The sequence below is a fragment of the Trachypithecus francoisi genome, unplaced genomic scaffold (genome assembly GCF_009764315.1).
Source record: "Trachypithecus francoisi isolate TF-2019V2 unplaced genomic scaffold, Tfra_2.0 Lachesis_group15, whole genome shotgun sequence".
Lineage (NCBI taxonomy): Eukaryota > Metazoa > Chordata > Mammalia > Primates > Cercopithecidae > Trachypithecus > Trachypithecus francoisi.
In genome coordinates this window covers 111,780,614-111,803,147 of record NW_022681460.1, presented here as the reverse complement: position 1 = coordinate 111,803,147, position 22,534 = coordinate 111,780,614, and the positions used below count along the sequence as shown (strand labels likewise).

The following is a 22,534-nucleotide window of genomic DNA, read 5'->3' as shown; positions in this document are numbered from 1 at the left end:
TCATCTCTACTAAAAATACAAAAATTAGTCAGGTGTGGTGGCACATGCCTGTAATCCCAGCTACTCAGGAGGCTGAGACAGGAGCATTGCTTGAACCCGGGAGGCGGGGGTTGCAGTGAGCCGAGATCGTGCACTGCACTCCAGCTTAAGCAACAGAGTGAGACTCCATCTTAAAAAACAAAGAAAAAAGAAAAAAAAAGAAAAATTCACATTAACCAGTAATGAAAACAGCAAGATACTAGAGCAAGAGTAGACACCAGTAGTACTGTATTTAGTCACTAATTTTATACTATAATTGCCTAGTATTCACCAGTGTAATAGAATATGCATCTCGGAAACAGATTCTTGAATATATGAGAAAGGAAACACTGAAAGCCAATAACTAATTATCCAAAGCAAGCTTATTATTTGCAAATATCAACTCACCTGACACCTTATATTATACTAAATAGGGAACAGCCATAAAGATACCATTCTTTTGGTTACAAAATTAGCAAAAACTAACAGCATAACAATATTCAATGTTGGGATTGGTGCATAGGGAGAAGTACTTTCAAAATAATGGCGGGAATGTGAAAGCAATTTAACAGTGTGTATCGACGTTTTTTCAAAAGTTCATTCTCTTTGACCTGGTAGTTCAAATGATATGTTACATCCCCTGGTGGAGTATTAAAAAACCATCAAATGTGAGATTAAGAAATTTTAATGACCTAAGGGAAACTCGAAGAAATAGTGCAGCATGAATGACGGTTAAAAGCCTGAGATTTGGCATTAAATAGAATTTAAGTCTCATCTCTGCTATTTACTAGTTTATGTGACCTTTGTTACTTAGTCTCTCTAAATCTGTTTCCTTATGTATTTGAAAAGGGAAGGCATTATTATGAAGACATATACATACAATCCTATATACTCAATAAATGCTAACTTATTAACAAACCATAAAATATGTTAAGACAGTAAGAAGTAGGGTTTTATTTACAATGTAATCTGCCTATTTAAAAAATATATGGTATACACCAAAGTGCTGAGGATATCGTCAGTCAATAGAATTGAGTGCTTTTTATCTTTTTTATATATCCCTATAATCAGCATGCTACTTTCACAATAAGAGGAAAACAAACACTAAATAGGTAGTAACAGAGTTAAGAAAGCAGAGTGTGTTGTATCATTAAATTGAAAACCTAATCTATCCTTATCTTAAAGCTAACTAGAACTAGTCAGCACAGTTTCCTTGTGGTAGGCTATGATTACAAACTAATGCTTTTCGCAAAGGCATTCTACCTTAGATAATCTGGGACAATACTTCATTATTCAGATCCTTGTGTAAAATTTAAAAAAATGAATTTATGAAACAAATTTATTTAAATAAATTTAAAGAAACACAAATGTGTTATTTTCAAATTGTAAATTTTATAACCATTATATAAATGGGCACTGATATACAAAATAATGTCAGTTGCTAAAACATGACAATTCACAGCAGGCCTACATCATATAATGGTAGAAATCTTTAAACACAAAATCTAATGATTAGAACCAGAAGTTGAAGGCCCACTGAAGGAGTCCTTAATATTATGAGGCCTAGGTTTCACAAAGCTACCAGTTCTAGAATGGATTTTACTCTGGAACTGTTTCTTGACTATTTCTTGTTGCATCTCTTTCAGCGTGAAGTTGAATCTCTGAAACTCAGGTGTGGCATCAACAAAGTCAAGAAGGTAGTCCAAACTCTCTCTTACAGCAGATAATTTAAATTCAGCAGTCTGCTTCTCTGTTTCTCCTCCTTTTTGAACAACTTCCTTTATTATTCCACCTTTGGTTTTTAGGAGACAACCCTTTTGTTCATCTCCTTTTAACCACACCCTATCATCATCCAACTTAGTTTCCAACTCTCCACATTTTTCAAGAATTTCTCTATAATCCCCATCTTCTATGCCTTGAAAATCATATTCAGGTTCCTTTTTGTAAAGAAGATTTTCCCATGCATTTGCTATGGTTATTTGTTTTACTTCATCCCAACTTTTTGCCCAGTTAAAAACTGCACTTTTTATATTGTAGATTTTAATTTTGGAAACTCCTTTATCTCCTTTCTCTTGGTCATCATCACTTTCTTCAAATATTACAAGACTCTCTTCAAGTTGCTTCCATCTATACAGTCGTTTGCAACTCAAGATCACACCTTGACTCATTGGCTGAATCAAGGTTGAAGTGTTATGGGGAAAGAACATACATTTTATTCGACCATCCTCACTGGTTAGTGATTCAGAGGAAGGATGAGCCGGGCAACTGTCCAGAAGTAACAACGCCCTGATGTCCTCTTCATGAAATCTTAGAACATTAAGTTGATAATGTCGGACCTCAGGAACAAAGTTTTGAAAAAACCATTCTGAAAACAATTCTCTGGTGAACCAAACATCTTTACTGGGTTTATATATCACAGGCAATGTACTTATGTCCTCTTTCACACTTTTAGGCAGTTTTGATTTTCCAATAATGATTGACTTTAATTTATGAGTTCCATCTGCATTTGCACATAAAAGGGCAGACAACCTTTCTTTGTTTATTTTCTTCCCTGGTAGGCAGATATCCTTCCTACTTGCCTGATCATTTTCTGGCATTGACTTCCAAAAGAGGTCTGTTTCATCCCCACTGTATAGCTGAGCTAGACACAGTTTCTCCTCTTTGATTATCATGGACAGTTTTTGTCGAAATGGTTCAACGTTTTCAGAAACTGAACTTAGGACTTGTTCCCCACATCCTTTTCGGTTCCCAATTGCATGCCGATTTCGAAATCTAAAAAGCCAACCAGTGCTAGCTTTGAAATCTGTTCGCCCAAAACACTGTGCGAATCTCTCTGCAGCAGCCTGAAGCTCCACGCCTCTTACCGGAACACCAGCTGAGCGTTTCTGTTGGTACCACATGTAGACCGCATCATCTACATCACCATATTTGGCTCCGGTTGTCCTCTTTCTCTTCTCAGCCCCTACTAATGGCATGTCCTGCTTTAGTACAAAGTCTAGAATTAACTTCTTATTTTTTTTAATGTCATAAAATGTTGACTTACTGATTCCAAATTCATCCATTACACTTTTAAGTGATCGTCCAGCTTCAATTCTACTTAGAACCTTCATTTTCTCCTCCAGATTCAGTGTTGTATATTTCCCTCTCTTATTCATACTGAATTTAACTCTGAACAACCCACAGGAAAAAACAAAGGGAAAAGCCTTAATGAACTGACAAAAAAAACCCCCACATTTTTAAAACAAAACAGCTCAAAGCCCCAGAAGGCATGGGCATTGTATTGGAGGATAATGGACTGAAGGGGATAACCATTGCTGAAGAGTTAGTCTAGAGGTGGAGGTCTTACGTACTCAGAAAGCTGCCAGTTCCAAAGTCCTGTCTGGCTCTTGGTCCTGCAAGCCATGAGTGATCATTTTTCGGAATGCCACCTACTTCTCCTCTTTTGACAGATGTAACAGCCTCGGTCAGGAATGACAAGAATACCTGCATACTTTCCCTAACTCAATACAGGAAAAGGGACAATATCAAGAGAGGAGGGATTGAACAAGATGTGCTCACAAGAAAGGACCCAGGTGGAATGTTTCAATAAAAACTGATGTTTGAGAAGGGAGTGTGAAAGACCCAAAGGCAATGACAGAGTAATTCTGTGTGTAGCAGAGATGCAATGTGGCTTCTCCCCTTCCCAAAAGAGCTGATTTTACCTCACTGCCCGAAAAGAGAATGGTGCTTATATTGCTTTGCATACAGTGCTCACTGGGCAGCAGTTCATCTATCTGGATAAGGGCTACAAGGACCCTGCCATTGGGATGTATGGAGAGTTGGAATTTAGGAACAGTTGTACCAAATCTTGAAGTGAAGAAGAAAGTAAGTAGTTTTTGTTGTACGTATGAATGAAATCCAACTTTTATTGCATTCAATATAGTATTCTCAAGCACCGTGCTTTAACTTGAGTGTCTCTTGTGTTTGCCAAGGTAATATATAAGTATGTAAATAATTCGTTAGTGGCACTTTACCATTCTCAGATCTTCTTTCTTGGGAACATCTGATGTATTCTCAAGTGCTATTTTTCACTGAAACTGTTCTCTGAGAACAAGTTTCAGAATCACAGTAATTCTTAGAGACGAGCCCAAAAGTTTTACAAATATTTCACCATACTTAAGACATTTTAAAGATCCGTCCTTTCATTTGCTTTCCTAAATTTACATTGTAAGTAATTACTTTTTATATTTGAGAGTTTGATTTCTCTTCAGTGTTTATTTTACTAAATTTGAACCAAGACTCAACTTTTCCACAGAAGAAATCTAAAAGGTTTCTCTGCTGCTGTTTCTGATCAATTGTTTCTTATAAATCCTGCTGGCAAACTCTTCTGTCCCTCTAGGCCCTCAAATACTCTTTTCGCGTCCTCCTGGTGCTCCCCAAAGCCATTCCAGGTCCTTAGAAATGTCTTAGTCTAGATTAATTTCCTGGTTCTCATTCCAGATACACAACCTCATGGGAAGAAACAAAAACTGCCACTTTTATCCACTCCAGGTGCTATGAAGAAAGAAAAGTATGTCAGAGAAATAAGGGAAATGGCTGGTATCTCAGTTATTCTTCCTCTTATTTAGGGCGGAATGTGGCCCATTCATTCCCCAACTACATAGAATTCTCTCTCTCTCTCTCTCTTTTTTGAGACAGAGTCTTGCTCTGTCACCCAGGCTGGAGTGCGATGCCACTGTCTCAGCTCACTGCAACCTCCGCCTCCCGGTTTCAAACAATTCTCCTGCCTCAGCTTCCTGAGTAGCTGGGACTACAGGTGTGTGCCACCACACCCGGGTACTTTTTGTATTTTTTTGGTAAAGACAGGGTTTCACTATGTTGGCCAGGCTGGTCTCGAACTCCTGAACTGGTGATCTGCCCGCCTCAGCCTCCCAAAGTTTTGGGATTACAAGCGTGAGCCACCACGCCTAATCCATAGAAATCTCTTGTCTCTCATCTAATAACCCAGAAGAGTCAGACTACTGGTTTTCCTCTAACATTCACTGCAAGAAATGCCAACTATGAGTGATGGAGCATGGAGAAGATTACAAGAGAATATGGTAGTAATTAGGGTGTGCAGCCAATGGCAGGCTAAGATCAAGCAACTTCCTAAATGAGGCAACTATAAGGCAATTAGTAAGTGATAACTCAGAGATAAATCTTGGTTTACTTCTTTCACTTGTAAGTGGAAAAATAAAGTATCTGCTAGCCAATAGCAGCACCATTAAATCCAGCCAGTCACCTAGCAAAAATATTTAGTTCACTATGGCGGTTGTGTGGGTGTCTCAGAATTAATGTATTTGCTTTCAATACTTCTCAGCTGTACCGTCTTTTTTTTTTTTGAGATGGTGTCTGGCTCTGTCGCCCAGGCTGGAGTGCAGTGGCACAATCTCAGCTGACTGCAACCTCTGCCTCCAGGGTTAAAGCCATTCTCGTGCCTCAGCCTCCGAACTAGCTGGGATTACAGGCATGCACCGCCATGCTCTGCTAATTTTTGTATTTTTAGTAGAGACAAGGTTTTGCCATGTTGGCCAGGCTGGGCTCGAACTCCTGACCTCAAGTGATCCACCCACACAGGCCTCCCAAAGAGCTGGGATTACAGGTGTGAGCCACTGCGCCCAGCCATGGTCATCATTTCTAAAACAGTGCCCAAGCAGGGGGAGGTGAATGAAACCAAAAGGAAAGGCTCAAGGAACATTTGTGGGCTTCAAAGGATAAGCCACTACGGCAGCAAACCTCACATAAGGAAAATCATCAGTGGCCCTCATTCACTATTCACAATTTGTGCCTTGCATGCCTCTTTTTCCCATGAATCCCTTTTCCATTTTTTTCTCCCTTTAACCAACTTCCTAACTATGTTATGAATCAGGCCTGTCAATGATATCCAAGGGCACTGCTTAGCACTGCTAGCAGAACTTCACTTATTCAACTTAATAAATTCTAATTATATATTCAGCATTGGGCCAGGTGATGAGAATCTTAATGCTGAGGGCGTTACTGTCCACTGGTTCTGACAGACTGAGAACAATACTTACTTCTGAAGAAATGAAGTCCCAACCTGGCTGAGATATTAGGAAATGAACCACTTAGACACATATTCAAGTGACTTAGGCAGATACTCATTATTAAATCTCTGTTTATCTTTCTCTCTCACTTAAAAAGGATCAAGATCTATGCCTAAGATGAGTTACATCCCATCCCATCCAAAAGCAAAAATAGCATAATGACCTGGCAATGGCCTCTCATCTTCATTCTCACCTTAAACTTACCTTAGATGAACTGCCCTAGAAACAAGCTCGGTCAAAAACGCTCAAATGGTGCTCCACGATTTACTTTCTTAAATGCACTCTTTTCATTCCCATTCAAAGGACTCCAGTATAAGTTCTACATAAACTCATTTTCTAACTTTTAAAACTCTTCCTCTAAATGCAGCCCAACTCAGTAAAAACGTACTTAAGATCCCACACTCTAATAGTTTCCAGCTTTTAAAGCCTTTACTCCCACCCTTCCCTCTGCCTGGAATGTCTCCATTCCCTGCTGTGGACAAAATCCCTGTGGACAAAAGGTCTTTTATAATTTTCCCCAACCCCAAATCAACTTTGATTTTCTTGGAGTTCTCACAGAATTCAGTTTATGTCCTATTCTTACTTTGTGTTAGTGATATTCATGACATTGCCTCAGTCCTTTCAACAGACTGCTTAAGGACAAAGACGTCTTACTCAGCTCTGTAACATTGGCTACACATAGCTGACTTAATAAATAGTCCCTTGACTGGTATAGGCTGACGTTACAAAAACTGGTAATTCGGGAACCACTCATACTGGACTTATTAAATAATCCCTCAACTGGTACAGACTGATTAATTCAGAGATCACCGAACACCCAAAACACTTAGATTCTTATTACTGTGATTCAGTAAATACGTGTGGAATGCCTGTCTTACCCAGGTGACTATGTTACGCTCTGCATGAGATACGAGATGAAAACAAGGTTCCCATTTTCCAGGGAAGAATACTGGAGTGGAAAACGCAGAGGATATCACAACAGGAGAGCTATTTCCGATTAGCCGCCGCCACTGCTGAGCTATGTGACCCTGAGCAAGGGTCGTTTCTCTGTCAAGGAGAGATAGAAAAAGTACCTATTTCACAGGTTCAAACCTACCTCACAAGAAAAAATAGTTGTGGGGAATGCGTCACGAGACCTAGAAAACGGTACAAAACCTTCGGGGGGCCGTTGTTTCTGAGCTAGCGAGTGGCCCGATCCGGACAAAATGCCTCTACGTCGAGGAGGCTACGACGAACCCAGCAACAGGTCGAGCACTGCCGGCCGGGCCGCGGGAAGCCCGAGGACGCAGCGCGCGCAGCTGGGCGGCGACCCTTACCCGGCGAGGCTCCCGGGCCCCGACGGCCACACAGAACAGACGTGGCATTGCAACGCCTCCCCCACTGGGGACACTAGACGGCGACAGCCACGCGGTAAGCCGGTGCAAGGCCCTCTAGGCTTCCGCGGGTCTGGAGACTCGGTGGCGTTAACCCTTCCCCACCTCCGGGGCCGGCAGCAGTTTCTGTGGCGATGAAGTAGGCCGGTCTCAGACGCCTTAGCCAGAGGGCGGGCCTGCGCGCGCCCTCGGAAAGCGTCACTTCCACTTCCGGCCGGCTCTCGGGCTCTGAGCCTGGATAGGGCAGCGGTAGGGCAGCACCGCGGTCGGACGGCGGTTGCGTGCCTCAGATCGGCAACCTTCCGCGCGGCGGCTTGCGTTTGAGCGTCAGAAAGCGAGGAGCGGCCTCCACGGAAGCCAGGCTGGCCGAGGTAACCGAGAAGCGGCTTCCCCTATGGCTTAGATCCTGAAGTCGCTGGAGCGGCGGCGGCCGCAGGGAGGCAGACATTTTCCGTAGGCGGCGGCCGCGGCGCTTCCGGGCCGCGCGGCTGGATCCTGAGGCGGGGCCACTGTCGGGCTCGAGAAAGCATTCTCTCCCTGCTTTTCGCAGCTATAGTCCAGAGGCGCGGCTGAAGCTTGCTGGGACACTGCCCGCTTGCCTAGTGCCCGGGGACACGCCTGTCGCAGACACAAGCTGTGACGAATCCGAGTGCTGGCGGGCAGCAGTGCCTGCAGCTGCGCCCTCAGACCCTTTACCGCCTCCGCTGGCATTTCCGTGTCCGGCCGATGTTATGCGGTCGGTTGAGCCTCAGGGCTAGCAGCTTCTGCTGATGCTAAAACACAGAAAGTGGGCCGGGCGCGGTGGCTCAAGCCTGTAATCCCAGCACTTTGGGAGGCCGAGACGGGCGGATCACGAGGTCAGGAGATCGACACCATCCTGGCTAACACGGTGAAACCCCGTCTCTACTAAAAAATACAAAAAAAAAAACTAGCCGGGCGAGGTGGCGGGCGCCTGTAGTCCCAGCTACTCGGAGGCTGAGCCAGGAGAATGGCATAAACCCGGGAGGCAGAGCTTGCAGTGAGGTGAGAACCGGCCACTGTACTCCAGCCCGGGCGACAGAGCGAGACTCCGTCTCAAAAAAAAAAAAAAAAAAAACACAGAAAGTGTCTCTGTGCTTCCGGAGCCGGAGTGGGCAGCAGGGAGCTGGCCACTTCTTTGAATACCGGTGGCATCCTGGCCAGAATTTCGGTGCCGTTTCTGCTGGCTTACTTCAGGAAAAGTGAGGCTCACGGCTCTCCTCAGCCCCATTTAGAAGTCTAAATGACCTTTGGAGAAATGTAAAGTCAGTAAAAGTTTCACTTTCATCGTCACCAACTCCTATTGGAGTTCATATTTCGTAAACATCAGCGACAAAAAGAAAATACGACTTGATATTTTGTAAATAAAATATCCTTTCTTACAACGTGATATTTTGTAAACACAGACCAGCTGTGATTTTCTCCAGATCAAGTAAGCACACTTAAAAATGAGTATAGGCCGGGCGCGTTGGCTCGCGTCTGTAATCCCAGCAATTTGGGAGGCCGAGGTGGGTGGATCACGAGGTCAGGAATTCGAGACTAGCCTGGCCAAGATGGTGAAACCCTGTCTCTACTAAAAATACAAAAATTACCCGGGCATGGTGGCGCGTTCCTGAAATCCCAGCTACTCGGGAGGCTGAGGCGGAGAATGACTTGAACCCGGGAGGTGGAAGTTGCAGTGAGTTGAGATCATGCCACTACACTCCAGTCTGGGTGACAGGGCGAGACTTCATCTCAAAAAAAAAAAAAAAAAAAATTAATATGAATCATCTGCATGGCACCCTTTATGTGTCTTGCAAAAAAGAATGATGAGCATCTTGTTGCTTACTTGGGAGACATGGTCTGAAAATAGGTTACTTTTTTTACCTTCCTTCTGTAGTACCCCCTCCCCTCACTTTATCTGGGTTTCACTTGCCCGCTGTCAAATGCGGTACAAAAAGTATTTTTTTTTTTTTTTTTTTTGAGACGGAGTCTTGCTCTGTCACCCAGGCTGGAGTGCAGTGGCCGGATCTCAGCTCACTGTAAGCTCCACCTCCCGGGTTTACGCCATTCTTCTGCCCCAGCCTCCCGAGTAGCTGGGACTACAGGCGCCCGCCACCTCGCCCAGCTAGTTTTTTGTATTTTTTAGTAGAGACGGGGTTTCACTGTATTAGCCAGGATGGTCTCGATCTCCTGACCTCGTGATCCACCCGTCTCGGCCTCCCAAAGTGCTGGGATTACAGGCTTGAGCCACCGCGCCCGGCCTCAAAAAGTATTAAATGGAAAACTCCAGAAATAAACAGTTCCTAAGTTTTAAATAACTTTTTTTTTTTTTTTGAGGTGGAGTCTCGCTTTGCTGCCCGCGCTGGAGTGCCCTGGCGCGGTCTCAGCTGACTGCAACCTCCGCCTCCCGGATTCAGACAGTTCTCCCGCCTCAGCCTGCTGGGTATCTGGGACTACAGGCACGCACCACCACACCTGGCTAATTTTTGTATTTTCAGTAGAGAAGGTTTCACCATGTTGGCCAGGCTGGTCTTGAAGTCCTGATCTCAGGTGATCCACCCACGTTGGGCCTCTCAAAGTGCCGGGATTACAGGCGTGAGTGACGGTGCCCCGCCAGTTTTAAGTAACTTATTACAGTGTTTTATTGTTGATCTCTTATTGTACCTCATTTATAAATTAAACTATCATAGCCATGTATACATAGAGAAAATAGTATAATGCAGTTAGATGCTCTTGGGGGTTTTAGGTATTCATAGAATGTACTGGAACTTACCCCCCTTGGATAAGAGGGTACTACTGTATTTTGATCTCACTGTGTCAGCTCTTTTGCCAGTATTCCCACAATGGAAACTCTAAAATGTTGTTTTTTAAGGTGCCTTTATTTTTAGTTTTTAAATTAGAGAGACAAAGTCTTGCTCTAACTCCCAGGCTGGAGTGCAGTGATGGGGTCATGGCTTACTGCAACCTTGAATTCCTAGGCTCAGGTGACTCTCCCACCTCAGCCTCCTGAACTAGAACTACTAGTGTGCTCTACCATCCTGGCTATTTTTTTTTTTTTTTTAATTTTGTGTTTTGTAGAGACGGGGTCTAGCTATGTTGCTCAGGCTGGTCTGAAACTCTTGCCTCAAGTGATCCTCCCACCTCGGTCTCCAAAAGTGCTGGGAATACAGGCATGAGCCACTGCATCTGGCCTAAAATGTTTTTAAAGTGAAGGCTTCTGTCTTCACAAGAGGATGACGGGTCATAAAAGTTGTACTCCCCTTACTAAAGACAGACTGGAATGATCTGTTAAAATTTAAGAGAATCTCAGAATGTTTTCCTAATCTTATTTTCTCCTATTCTTTTCTTATGGGGAAGATGGGATAGGAGGCACACCAGTTAAATCCCTGGAAAATCCCAAAATACCTTTCAGCCAGTGGGTGCCAATTTTCTTCTCCACCAACCTTTCCTAAATTGTTTTGCTTTTTATAAAAAGACAGTTGTCCACTGACATTTGTCTTTTTTGTGCTGTGCTTGAGCTGAATAATAGAAAAGGAGAAAAACAAAGGACTTGCTAGTTGATTTTGAATGGAAGACAAGACATCTTTTCTGTTCTTTTATCTCTCATAAGTAGCAAGTGATGAGGGTCATGTGAGTTTCTTATTGATAGGTACTTTTTTTTTTCTTGTCTTTAGTGCTTTTAGGAAGAAGATCCTTTTATTGCTTTTGTACAAGACCAGACGAGATCTCATTTGTCAAACGTGGTACCAATTGGGTGTCTTAACACAGGAACAGAACTTCCTAGAGTAGAATGATGATGGTAGATCTGAAAGTGGCTGCGTACTTGGACCCTCAGATCAGGGCTTTGTGGGAGACCAAGGAACCTGCAAGAGAGAGCTCCGGTCAGAGTGAAAAATCTCCTCAAATGGACAGTCTCGATCCTAACAGCTCTTGCTGGCACTTCCGGAACTTCACCTATGATGAAGCAGCTGGACCTCGTGAGGCTGTCAGCAAACTTCAAGAATTATGTCATCTATGGCTGAGGCCAGAGATCCACTCAAAAGAGCAGATACTGGAACTGCTGGTGCTAGAGCAGTTCCTGACTGTTCTGCCCAGGGAGACACAGACCCAGATGCAGAAGCACCATCCACAGAGCATTGAGGAGGCTGTGGCTCTGGTAGAACACTTGCAGAGGGAATCTGGTCAAACATGGAATGGGGTGAGAAGAAAGATTCCTGGCATGTACAGTGAAATAGGATGCAGGTGGATATAGTAGCGATGGTGGCAGTTAGTTGAGAAATTAGATGGATTCGGTCACTTTTTTTTTTTTTAGGACAGTTAAGGTGGGACTTGAAACTACAGACCCACAGAAAAATTCACAGGTTTCAGACATTGTGGCAGATACTTCCCTGGTCTTAGAGAAAGAGAGGTGCTTTTGCTCTCTTTGGAGCCAGGGTGAATTGAGGGTGATGGGCCTAGTCTGGCTTGGCCAAGGATACAGGACTTAAGTACTTAGAAACAGAATAAAAGGTAATAGGCCAGGCGCGGTGGCTCAAGCCTGTAATCCCAGCACTTTGGGAGGCCGAGACGGGCGGATCACGAGGTCAGGAGATCGAGACCATCCTGGCTAACATGGTGAAACCCCGTCTCTACTAAAAAATACAAAAAACTAGCCGGGCGACGTGGCGGGCGCCTGTAGTCCCAGCTTACTCGGGAGGCTGAGGCAGGAGAATGGCATAAACCCGGGAGGCAGAGCTTGCAGTGAGCTGAGATCTGGCCACTGCACTCCAGCTTGGGCGACAGAGCAAGACTCCGTCTCAAAAAAAAAAAAAAAAAAAAGAATAAAAGGTAATAAAGAGTCAGGGAGGCCGGGTGCAATGGCTCACATCTGTAATCCCAGCACTTGGGAGGCTGTGGCGGGTGGATCACCTGAGGTCAGGAGTTCAAGACCAGCCTGGACAACGTGGTGGATCCCTCTCTCTACAAAAATAAACAAATTAGCTGGGCATGACAACGGGTGCCGGTAATCTCAGCTATCCTGGAGGCTGAGGAGGGAGAATCATTTGAACCTGGGAGGTTGCAGTGAGCCGAGATCATGCCATTGCACTCCAGCCTGGGTGACACAGCAAGACTCCATCTCACAAAAAAAAAAAAAAAAGGGGGCCGGGCACAGTGGCTCACACCTGTAATTCCAGCACTTTGAGAGGCCGAGGCAGGCAGATCCCCTGAGCGCAGCCTGGGCAACGTGGTGAAACCCCGTCTCTACAAAAAACATCAAAATTAGCCAGGCATGGTGGCACACACCTGTGGTCCCAGTTACTTGGGAGGCTAAGTTAGGAGAATCACCTGAGCCCAGGAGGTGGCGGTTGCAGTGAGCTGAGATCGCACCACTGCACTCCCTTGGGTGACAGAGTGAGACCCTGTCTTAAAAAAAAAAAGGGCAGATCCACAAGGAGAACACAGGAAAAGAAAGACATTTAAAGAAAAGGAGAAATTGCCAGGTTCGGTGGCTCATGCCTATATTTTGAACACTTTAGGGGTCAAGGTGGGAGGATCGCTTGAGACCAGTCTTGGGAACGTAATGTGACCTTGTTGCTATGAAAAAAAAAAGAAAAGAAGCCAGGCTAATGGCACATGCCTGTAGTCCCAGTTTCACAAGAGGCTGAGGTGAGAGCATTGCTTGATCCAGAAGTTTGAGGCTGCAGTGAGTTGTTATTGCAGCATTGTACTCTGGCCTGGGCAACAGAGTGAGACCTTGTCTCTTAAAAAAAAAATGTTTTAGGCTGGGCACGGAGGCTCACACCTGTAATCCCAGCACTTTGGGAGGCTGAGGCAGATGGATCACAAGGTCAGGAGTTTGAAACCAGCCTGACTAACATGCTGAAACCCCGTCTCTACAAAAATTACATAAACTAGCTGGGCGTGGTGGCATGTGCCTGTAATGCCAGCTACTCAGAAGGCTGAGGCAGGAAAATGGCTTGAACCCAGGAGGCAGAGGTTGCAGTGAGCAGAGATCGCACCACTGCATTCCAGCCTGGGCAACTGAGCGAGACTCCATCTCAAAAAAAAATGTTTTTAAATATTAGGAAAAATCCAGCCTGGGCAACATGGTGAAGCTCTGTCTCTACAAAAAATACAAAAATTAGCTGGGCGTGGTGTCGTGTGCCTGTAGTCCCAGCTAGTCGGGAGGCTGAGGTGGGAGACTGCAGTGAGCCATGACTGCATGGCTGTACCCCAGCCTGGGTGACAGAGTGAGACCCTGTCTCAAAAAAAAAAAAAAAAGAAAAATAACCAGGGGAAGACTGCAAAAGAAAAGAAAACATAGAAAAAAGGGAAACCAAGATTTGGAAAAAAAAATCCGAACAGAATAGCCAAGGAGAAGAAATGCACTGATGGGTAATGTCCTCCCTACAGTAGATGAAAGCCTCTACTGCCTTCCCTTAATGGTTGTTCCTTGGCTCTGCTGAAAGTAGGGAGCCAGGGTATGACCTTGGTGGGTGGCGACACATCTGCTGACCTCAGGTCTGCTGGGAAGAATACAGGGCAGGACCTATGTTCGGTGTCAAAATCATCTGGAGGTAGGTTGGAGCCACTCTTTCCTCTTTTTTCTCCATTCTGTCCCAATTCTCTGAAAACGTGTGGCTATAGGGATAATTAGGCTGACAGGAAAACTTTTAAATTCATTTCTTTGAATTTTAGTGAAAAGTAGAAGATAGAAAACCACAATTGTGGGTTTGAAGTCAAGAGAAAAGGCCTGACAAGACAGCATTAGAATGAGTGTCCTGCCCGGCCGGGCACAATGACTCACACCTGTAATCCCAGCACTTTTGGGAGGCCTAGGTGGGCAGATCACCTGAGGTCGGGAGTTCAAGAGCAGCTTGACCAATATGGAGAAACCCCATCTCTACTAAAAATGCAAAAATTAGCTGGGCATGGTGGTGCATACCTGTAATCCCAGCTACTCGGAAGGCTGAGGCAGGAGAATCGCTTGAACCTAGGAGGCAGAGGTTGTAGTGAGCCGAAATTATGCCACTGCCCTCCAGCCTGGGCAACGAGCAAAACTCATCACAAAACAAACAAAAAAAAGATGAGTGGCCTGCCCAACCCTGCCAGTGGCCTGACCTAGACCATACACAGAGGAGTAGAATCTGCTGTGTTGAAGGGCTGGCAGGAACCACAGTTTGTTTCCTTTTACCCTAGTTTTCTCATATTTGTGTATAGACATTTGTGGAACATTGGTGGCCCAGTGTCTTTAAGCCTTTGTCATTTTTTTTAGTGTCTTATACTACCGACAATGTGGGCTGTATACCTGTTGCTCTGCCTCCATCCCCACAAACCAAAAGTAAGTTCTTTAGTAACAAGGATGGGAATTATTTCTAGGTTGCAGTCCATCAGCTGGGAAAGGAGGCAGTGCTCTTGGGAGAAACAGCAGACGCCTCAAGTTTCAGGCTGAAGCCAGCAGAGTCCCAACCAGTGGACGTATCCCAAGATGAAGAATTTTGGAATACATACCAGGGTCTGCAAGAACAGCTCAGCAGGAATACTCATAAAGAGACTGAGCCCGTGTATGAGAGGGGTAAGGAGCTTCATGATAATTTCCTTCTGGGAGCTGTGATAATAGCTTATTCACCCAAAATGTCATGGGCATTTTTTGAATACCGTGCTCTGTGGATTTGTAAAACCAGCTTTGATAGCAACTATGATGTCCTTCCAGACAGCAGTAGAAATGCCAACTGTGGATGAAAGTGGGAGTTGGCCTAGGGAACAGAAATAGCTAAACCACAGAACTCTTCTTGGTAATAATAGCATGAACTCTGTTTTTAGAAAAGTGGAGAGGAAGGAAAGAAATGGAGTGAGAAGGCTTGGGGGTCACCTCATCCTCATAAAATACAGAAGGAATTGGGATCAGATGGGCTATTAGTGGCAGAATGTGAAAACAATTGTGTACCAGGAAAAACATAATAAAAGAGAAAAAACTTCATCTCCTACCATACGGTGGAGTCCCTTAGTACTTCATTTTAAGATATCAAATTTTGGCCTAACTCAGAAAAATATGAGAGGAAAAAGGGATTTCCCTTTTATTTCTCTGATGAAGACTGAAGAAATGGTTAATTGGAGAACTGGTTCTAGGGGCTGGTGGACATTTGGTTCTTACTTAAAAAGAGACTGCTTCAGGCATCACACGCACCACACATGTGTAAAGGTGTCCTATCTGTACTTAAGTCAGGATCAGTATTTTAGAAATGAGCTCAGGATTTTATGGATAAAAGAGATTTCTTCTGGCTCTTTTCCCCCCACAGCTGTGCCTACTCAACAGATTATAGCCTTTCCTGAGCAAACACACACCAAAGACTGGACAGTGACACCTGAGCACATCTTGCCTGAGTCCCAGGTGAGCTGTGCTTTCCAGCTGTTTAGGCCTATCTTTCTCTGCTATACACGATTCATACTGTCCAGGAGGGGTTCAGAGGTGTGTTAGTCCCGGGTGTTCTCTGGGCAACTGGGTACCTCCCAGGCTGTGGGCTGACCCCTTGGCTCCTTTTTTTTCTGCCTTCTCACTTAAAAAAAGAAACATGTTCTGTTAATTCCTTTATCACCTGGCCTGCCATGCAGTTCACAGTCAGGTGGCTAGGCTGCTTCTGTATAGTGGCAAGTTCTGAGCTGAAGTCCATTCTCTTCTTTAGAGCTTGTTGACATTTGAAGAAGTGGCCATGTATTTTTCCCAGGAAGAATGGGAGTTATTGGATCCCACTCAGAAGGCCCTCTACAATGATGTAATGCAGGAAAACTATGAGACTGTCATCTCTCTAGGTAAAGATTTTCCCTTCCCTTTATGTAGTTGAAAACTCTATTCTTGGCTTACTGAGAAGGAACCCCAGTGAGGGGTGTCTCACTGTTCCAGGAGCTGGTTGATTCCCAACTAGATGGTGTAGGGGAGGGTGTAGGTAGTGTATCTAGACCACCTGGGGAGCTTTTTCCAAATGTACGTGCTGATTGCTTATCCTACATGGAGTTCTTAATCCCTTCCCTCTCTCTTCCACCAAACTTCCTCTTCCATGTCTTTCTTATCTCAGTAAGGGGCACAACCATTATCCAGTTGCTCAAGGCATACAAAGTAACAGTCCTCCTTTGTTCTGATCTTGTCATCATACCCCACTGTTAATTCATTAGCAAGTTTTCTTAGCTTTACTTTGACATATCCTGACTCCAACCATGTCTCAGCTTCTTGCACTGTTAGCATCCTGGTGTAAGCCAGTGTCATCTTGAACCAGGCGTACATGAGTGAGTAGCTTTTTTTTTTTTTTTTTTTTTTTTTTTTTTTTTTTTGAGGCGGAGTCTCGCTCTGTCTCCCGGACTGGAGTGCAGTGGCCGGATCTCAGCTCACTGCAAGCTCCGCCTCCCGGGTTTACGCCATTCTCCTGCCTCAGCCTCCCGAGTAGCTGGGACTACAGGCGCCCGCCGCCTCGCCCGGCTAGTTTTTTTGTATTTTTAGTAGAAACGGGGTTTCACCGTGTTCGCCAGGATGGTCTCGATCTCCTGACCTCGTGATCCGCCCGTCTCGGCCTCCCAAAGTGCTGGGATTACAGGCTTGAGCCACCGCGCCCGGCCGTGAGTAGCTTTTTAACAGGTCTGCTTGTGCCTTTACACAGTCTGTTTTCTATACAGAAGCTAGATTGATCTTTTAAAAACCTAATCAGATCATGACATTTCCTTGCCTCCAGAGCTTGTGGTCACTTACATTCAGAAAAAAAAAAGTCTGATATTATCAGGGCTCCAGAACACTCTGCCGTCTGGTTCCTGCTCACCTGTCTCCCCTCATCTGCTACTCAAGCCCTTGCTCAGTCCTTATCAGCCACTTAGCTGGTCTCCTTGCTGTTAGTTGAATTTGTCAAGTTCATTTTTACCCTCTTGTTTAATTTTATTTGGCACACTGGGCTTCCTGAGTACTTCATTTTCAAATTGAGTACTTCTAAGTTTTGCTTAACTCAGAACAATTTATATCATGCAAGGGGAAAAAAAACCATATATATATATATACGTATCTCTTTTTATTAACTTTCCTCATGAAAACCGAGGATAATCATCTGGGGAACCGGTTCTAGGGGTTGGTAGACACTTGGTTCTAATTTACAAAGAACCAAGTGGTTACCATATATACCCTTAAAAAGGTGTCCTGTCTTTCCAGAAAGAATCAGGATCTTCTATATTTTAGAAATGAGCTACGGATGTTCATAGAAACAAGAGAAATGCCCTCTGGCTCTTTTCCACCCACAGCCTTGCCTGCTCAACAGATTTTAGTCTTTCCTGAGCAGACAAACACCAAAGACTGGACAGTGGCACCTGAGCTCCTCTTGCCTCAATCCCAGGTGAGCTGTGCTTTCCAGCAGTGTAGGGCTACCTGAGCATGACCTTATCTGCCTTTCCCTGCTGCCCAAGACCCATACTGCCCAGCATGTGCCCTGAGGCATGTTAGCCCCAGAGGTTCTACCCTGGACAATTAGGCTTGGCCCAGAGGGAACTGGGTACCTCCTAGGCTGTTTGCTGACCCCTTGGCTCCTTTTTTCTACCTTCTCCCCTGCCTTTTTTTAATTTTTATTTTTTTCCTCCTTAAATCGTGTTGTTAATTTCTTTAGCGCCTGGCCTACCATGCAGTTCATACCCAGTTAGGCTGCTTCTGCAGTGGCAAGTTCGGAGCTGAAGTCCATTCTCTTCTTTAGAACTTGTTGACATTTGAAGAAGTGGCCATATATTTTCCCCAGGAAGAATGGGAGTTACTGGAATACACTCAGAAGGCCCTCTACAATGATGTAATGCAGGAAAACTATGAGACTGTCATCTCTCTAGGTAAAGATTCTCCCTTCTTTTTGTGTAGAAGTTGAGTAATCTGTTCCCAGCTTACTGAGAATGAACCCCTGTGAGGGGGTCTCACTGTTCCAGGAGCTGGTTGATTCTCTTTTTTTTTTTTTCTTTTTTTTGAGACGGAGTCTCGCTCTGTCGCCCGGGCTGGAGTGCAGTGGCCGGATCTCAGCTCACTGCAAGCTCCGCCTCCCGGGTTCACGCCATTCTCCTGCCTCAGCCTCCCCAGTAGCTGGGACTACAGGCACCCGCCACCTCGCCCGGCTAGTTTTTTGTATTTTTTTTAGTAGAGACGGGGTTTCACCAGGTTAGCCAGGATGGTCTCGATCTCCTGACCTCGTGATCCGCCCACCTCGGCCTCCCAAAGTGCTGGGATTACAGGCTTGAGCCACCGCGCCCGGCCTGATTCTCAACTAGACAGTGTAGGGGAGGGTGTAGGTAGTGTATCCAGATCACCTGGGGAGTTTTTTCCAAATGGACATGCTCATTCCTTATCCTACGTGGAGATCTTGATCCCTTCCCTCCCTTTCCCCAAACCTTCTCCATCATGTTTTTCCCATCTCAGTAAGGGGCACCACCATTATCCAGTTGCTCAGGGCGAACAAAGTACTGTCATCTTTTTTTTTTTTTTTTTTTTTGAGACTGAGGCTTGCTCTGTCACCCGGGCTGGAGTGCAGTGGCGCCATCTCAGCTCACTGCAAGCTCTGCCTCCCGGGTTCACGCCGTTCTCCTGCCTCAGCCTCCTGAGTAGCTGGGACTACAGGTGCCCGCCACCATGCCCAACTAATATTTTTTGTATTTTTTTAGTAGAATCGGGGTTTCACCATGTTAACCAGGATGGTATCAATCTCCTGACCTTGTGATCTGCCTGCCTTGGCCTCCCAAAGTGCTGTGATTACAGGCTTGAGCCACCGTGCCCAGCTAGTACTGTCATCTTTTACCCTGATCTTGCCATCATACCCCACTGTTAATTCATTAGCAAGTTTTCTTAACTCTACTTTGACATATCCTGACTGCAACCATGTTTCAGCTCCTTGCACTGCCAGCATCCTGATCTTAGCCAGTGTCATCTTGAAGCAGGTCAGTGTCAGTAGCTTTCTAACAGGTCCCCCGCCTCCTCTCTTGTCCTCCCACAGTCTGTTTTCTACACAGAACCCTGATTGATTTTTTGAAAACATAATCAGATGGTTGCGTTTCCTTGCTTCAGAAGGCTGTGGTTACTTCTTACCATATTTGGAGAAAAATCTAAACTTCTTACCAAGGCCTCAGGACCCTCCATGGTCTGGTTGCTATGGACTTCTTTGCACATGTGTCCTGCTACTGGTGCGCTTGTGCACTCAGTCCTCTTTAGCCACAGTGGTCATCTTTCTGTTACTTGAACTCGCCAGGCTCATTTCTACTTTTCCTTTGCCTTGCATACTTTTCTGCCATGCGGCAAAACTCACTTTTAGGTTTCTGCTCAAGTATTACTTTCTCAAAGAGGTGTCCCACAGGACCTTATCTAAAATAGCTTCCCAGGAGCAGAATCTTAAATACTCTTTACCATGATTTAGTTTTCTTTAAAACATGTATCACTCCCTGACATTATTTTGTTTATTGATTGATTGTGCCACCCCTATACTGTAATGTAAAGTCCATGAAATCAGGGGTCTTCTTCACTGCTATATCCCTAGCCCTCCAGCAGTGCCTAACACACCACAGGCACTCAATACATGTTTGTTGAATGCATGAGTGACAGTTTCATACCTTGCAATCCGTAATTAGAGAAATTTCACAAAGTGATTTTGGTCTATTTCTTATACCTGCATATGAACCAGTAATCTATAGGAATGGCAGAAATCTATCCTAGCTGAGGGCCTGTGGCTAAAGAATAAAGGCTAAATGAAAAGTAACTGTAATTATAATAGTAATCACTCGTGCTTATGATACTCAAGTCAGCGTCCTTCACATTGGCTCTGCCATACCTGGTCTTATCCAGGCTGAGTCCTTCTAAAGAGTTAATAAGACCAGCTTATATTCCCTGCAACTTCTGGAGCTTGGTTCCCCCTTGGTTGGATATAGGGTATTGATGGCAAAAGAGGGAAAATGTGTACTGGATTCCCATTCCCTATATCCTTTTCATTGATCTACCATAGGTTTATTTCTTAGTCTCTGCTTTGCATAGCTACCTATAAGTATAGCACAGTATAAACATGATACTGGATCTTGGAGTCTATCCATTTAACCATTTGCAGTAACAAATTGTAAAATGCCTTTGGTCGTCCTGAAACAGTCTGGGATTAGTGGACCAGTTCACTGTTAAGTTACCAGTCCTTGACCTCATTTTGTCCATTTGACAGCATTGTTTGTACTCCCCAAACCTAAAGTGATCTCCTGTCTAGAGCAAGGGGAAGAGCCATGGGTTCAAGTATCCCCGGAGTTTAAGGATAGTGCCGGAAAATCTCCTACAGGTAAATATACCATGGGAAGTGGAGAAATGTGCCTTGATACGAACTTTTGCAAGGGCTTAACATTTTAAGATTTTGTTCCTTTTTTAAAAAAATCATTGAATTTTTCTTCTTATTCCTGTGATTTTCTTGTTCTGGGATACAGATGGATGATTATGTTTATTCCAACAGGGTTAAAGCTCAAAAATGACACTGAAAATCATCAGCCTGTATCTCTTTCTGACTTAGAAATACAAGCATCAACAGACATCATATCAAAAAAGGCCAAAGTAAAAGTTCCCCAGAAAACAGCAGGCAAAGAAAATCATTTTGATGTGCACAGAGTGGGGAAATGGCCCCAAGATTTTCCAGTGAAGAAAAGAAAGAAACTTTCAACCTGGAAACAAGAGCTGCTCAAACTTATGGATCGTCACAAAAAGGATTGTGCAAGAGAGAAGCCTTTTAAATGTCAGGAATGTGGGAAAACCTTCAGAGTTAGCTCTGACCTGATTAAGCACCAAAGAATTCACACTGAAGAGAAACCCTATAAATGTCAAGAGTGTGATAAGAGGTTTAGATGGAGTTCAGATCTTAATAAGCACTTAACAACACACCAAGGAATAAAACCATATAAATGTTCATGGTGTGGGAAAAGCTTCAGTCAAAATACAAATCTACATACACACCAAAGAACTCATACAGGAGAAAAGCCCTTCACATGTCATGAATGTGGAAAAAAATTCAGTCAGAACTCCCACCTTATTAAACACCGGAGAACCCACACAGGTGAGCAGCCATATACTTGCAGCATATGCAGGAGAAATTTCAGCAGGCGGTCAAGCCTTCTTAGACACCAGAAACTCCACCTGTGAAGAGAAGCTTGTCCAGTGTCATTCTGAAGACATTCACCAAATGGAGCTTGACACTAAAATTTATGTAAAACAAAAATCACAAACCTTGAAAAATTTTACATCAGAAAATGGGGGGGATAAACATATGTTTCACAGAAAATAATCAAGACTTGGTCTGCAGCCACTCAGTAGTTTTCTGTGGTCACAGAAGTAAACATTGTTCGTTTTGCATTGATCTCTCCAGTCATTCTTGAACACATCCAATAGCTGAATTTGTAGCGTGGTCTTCCAAAATAAAAAGCAATAACATGCATGTTTAATTGCATACCATTCTCTTTACAGTAGCAGGCTTACCAATTTCAATAGTCTCATGAGGCAGAAATGAATTACAATGTAAAGTGTTCCAAGAATGAAATTGGATTTTCTTTCTTTAGTCATTGGACACGGTTTGCAAAGTTGAACATCATTTGAGTTCCTTCTTGAACTTTTTGGCAACTTCTGCTCTTGGATCCTGTTATCACAGTGATGAAATCATGTTAACTTCACCACTAGGGAATCTTCAGATGAACTATTAATGCACTAACTTGTGCCTCTCTCATTGGTGATGTTGGGAAAACAGAAAACATCTCTAGTGGAATCATGGGTAAACGGGTTGGAATTTGTAGCCATGGAACATAAGATGTAAAGAATTTTCTGCAATAAAAGAAACTAGACTTGCAATGTCAGTAGGATAAAGCAGGTATAAAAATTCGTACTTGCCCAAGGCCTGAAAGAAAATTAGTGGGAATTAAGATCAACTCAGAATTTTGTTTATTTATTTACTTTTTAATTGGTTTTTCTTTGTTATTAAGAATGAGAGACTTGGCCAGGCACGGTGGCTCAGGCCTGTAATCCCAGCACTTTGGGAGGCCGAGGTGGGCGGATCACGAGGTCAGGAGATCGAGACC

At 44.2% G+C, this 22,534-nt stretch overlaps 2 protein-coding genes across 14 annotated transcripts; one reads left to right on the top strand and one right to left on the bottom strand.

Annotated features, from left to right (window-relative positions):
• Positions 1-1,390: 1,390 nt before the first annotated feature.
• Positions 1,391-7,626, bottom strand: TIGD7 (tigger transposable element derived 7). Of its 5 annotated transcripts, none has more exons than XM_033235977.1 (3): positions 7,418-7,555; positions 6,980-7,148; positions 1,391-4,551 (listed from the first exon to the last, which is right to left on the bottom strand). In XM_033235977.1, the coding sequence occupies exon 3, from the start codon at positions 3,171-3,173 to the stop codon at positions 1,524-1,526; it is 1,650 nt and encodes a 549-aa protein (XP_033091868.1). In that variant the 5' UTR covers positions 3,174-4,551; positions 6,980-7,148; positions 7,418-7,555; the 3' UTR covers positions 1,391-1,523. The 5 variants fall into 5 exon arrangements, with proteins under 5 accessions (XP_033091868.1, XP_033091871.1, XP_033091869.1 ...); XM_033235980.1 differs by lacking the exon at positions 7,418-7,555 and having other exon boundaries at positions 1,391-2,983; positions 3,062-4,551; XM_033235978.1 differs by lacking the exon at positions 6,980-7,148 and having other exon boundaries at positions 7,418-7,626.
• ZNF75A (zinc finger protein 75a) lies at positions 7,609-22,312 on the top strand. 9 transcript variants are annotated; one of them, XM_033235984.1, is made up of 8 exons: positions 7,707-7,845; positions 11,149-11,672; positions 14,834-15,029; positions 15,754-15,845; positions 16,138-16,264; positions 17,729-17,820; positions 20,650-20,760; positions 20,929-21,419. In XM_033235984.1, the coding sequence occupies exons 2-7, from the start codon at positions 11,265-11,267 to the stop codon at positions 20,677-20,679; spliced, it is 945 nt and encodes a 314-aa protein (XP_033091875.1). In that variant the 5' UTR covers positions 7,707-7,845; positions 11,149-11,264; the 3' UTR covers positions 20,680-20,760; positions 20,929-21,419. The 9 variants fall into 9 exon arrangements, with proteins under 9 accessions (XP_033091880.1, XP_033091878.1, XP_033091881.1 ...); XM_033235985.1 differs by having other exon boundaries at positions 20,986-21,127; XM_033235987.1 differs by lacking the exon at positions 20,929-21,419 and having other exon boundaries at positions 7,672-7,845; positions 17,640-17,820; positions 20,650-20,694.
• The last annotated feature ends 222 nt before the right edge of the window (positions 22,313-22,534 follow it).

Bases quoted from the DNA above. Each gene is read 5' to 3' on its own strand.
- TIGD7 (XM_033235978.1), bottom strand. From the start codon at position 3,173: ATGAATAAGAGAGGGAAATATACAACACTGAATCTGGAGGAGAAAATG.
- ZNF75A (XM_033235982.1), top strand. From the start codon at position 11,265: ATGATGATGGTAGATCTGAAAGTGGCTGCGTACTTGGACCCTCAGATC. The intron at 15,030-15,753 runs GTAAGGAGCTTC...TTCCCCCCACAG, and splicing joins TGAGCCCGTGTATGAGAGGG to CTGTGCCTACTCAACAGATT. The intron at 20,761-20,928 runs GTAAATATACCA...TTATTCCAACAG, and splicing joins TGCCGGAAAATCTCCTACAG to GGTTAAAGCTCAAAAATGAC.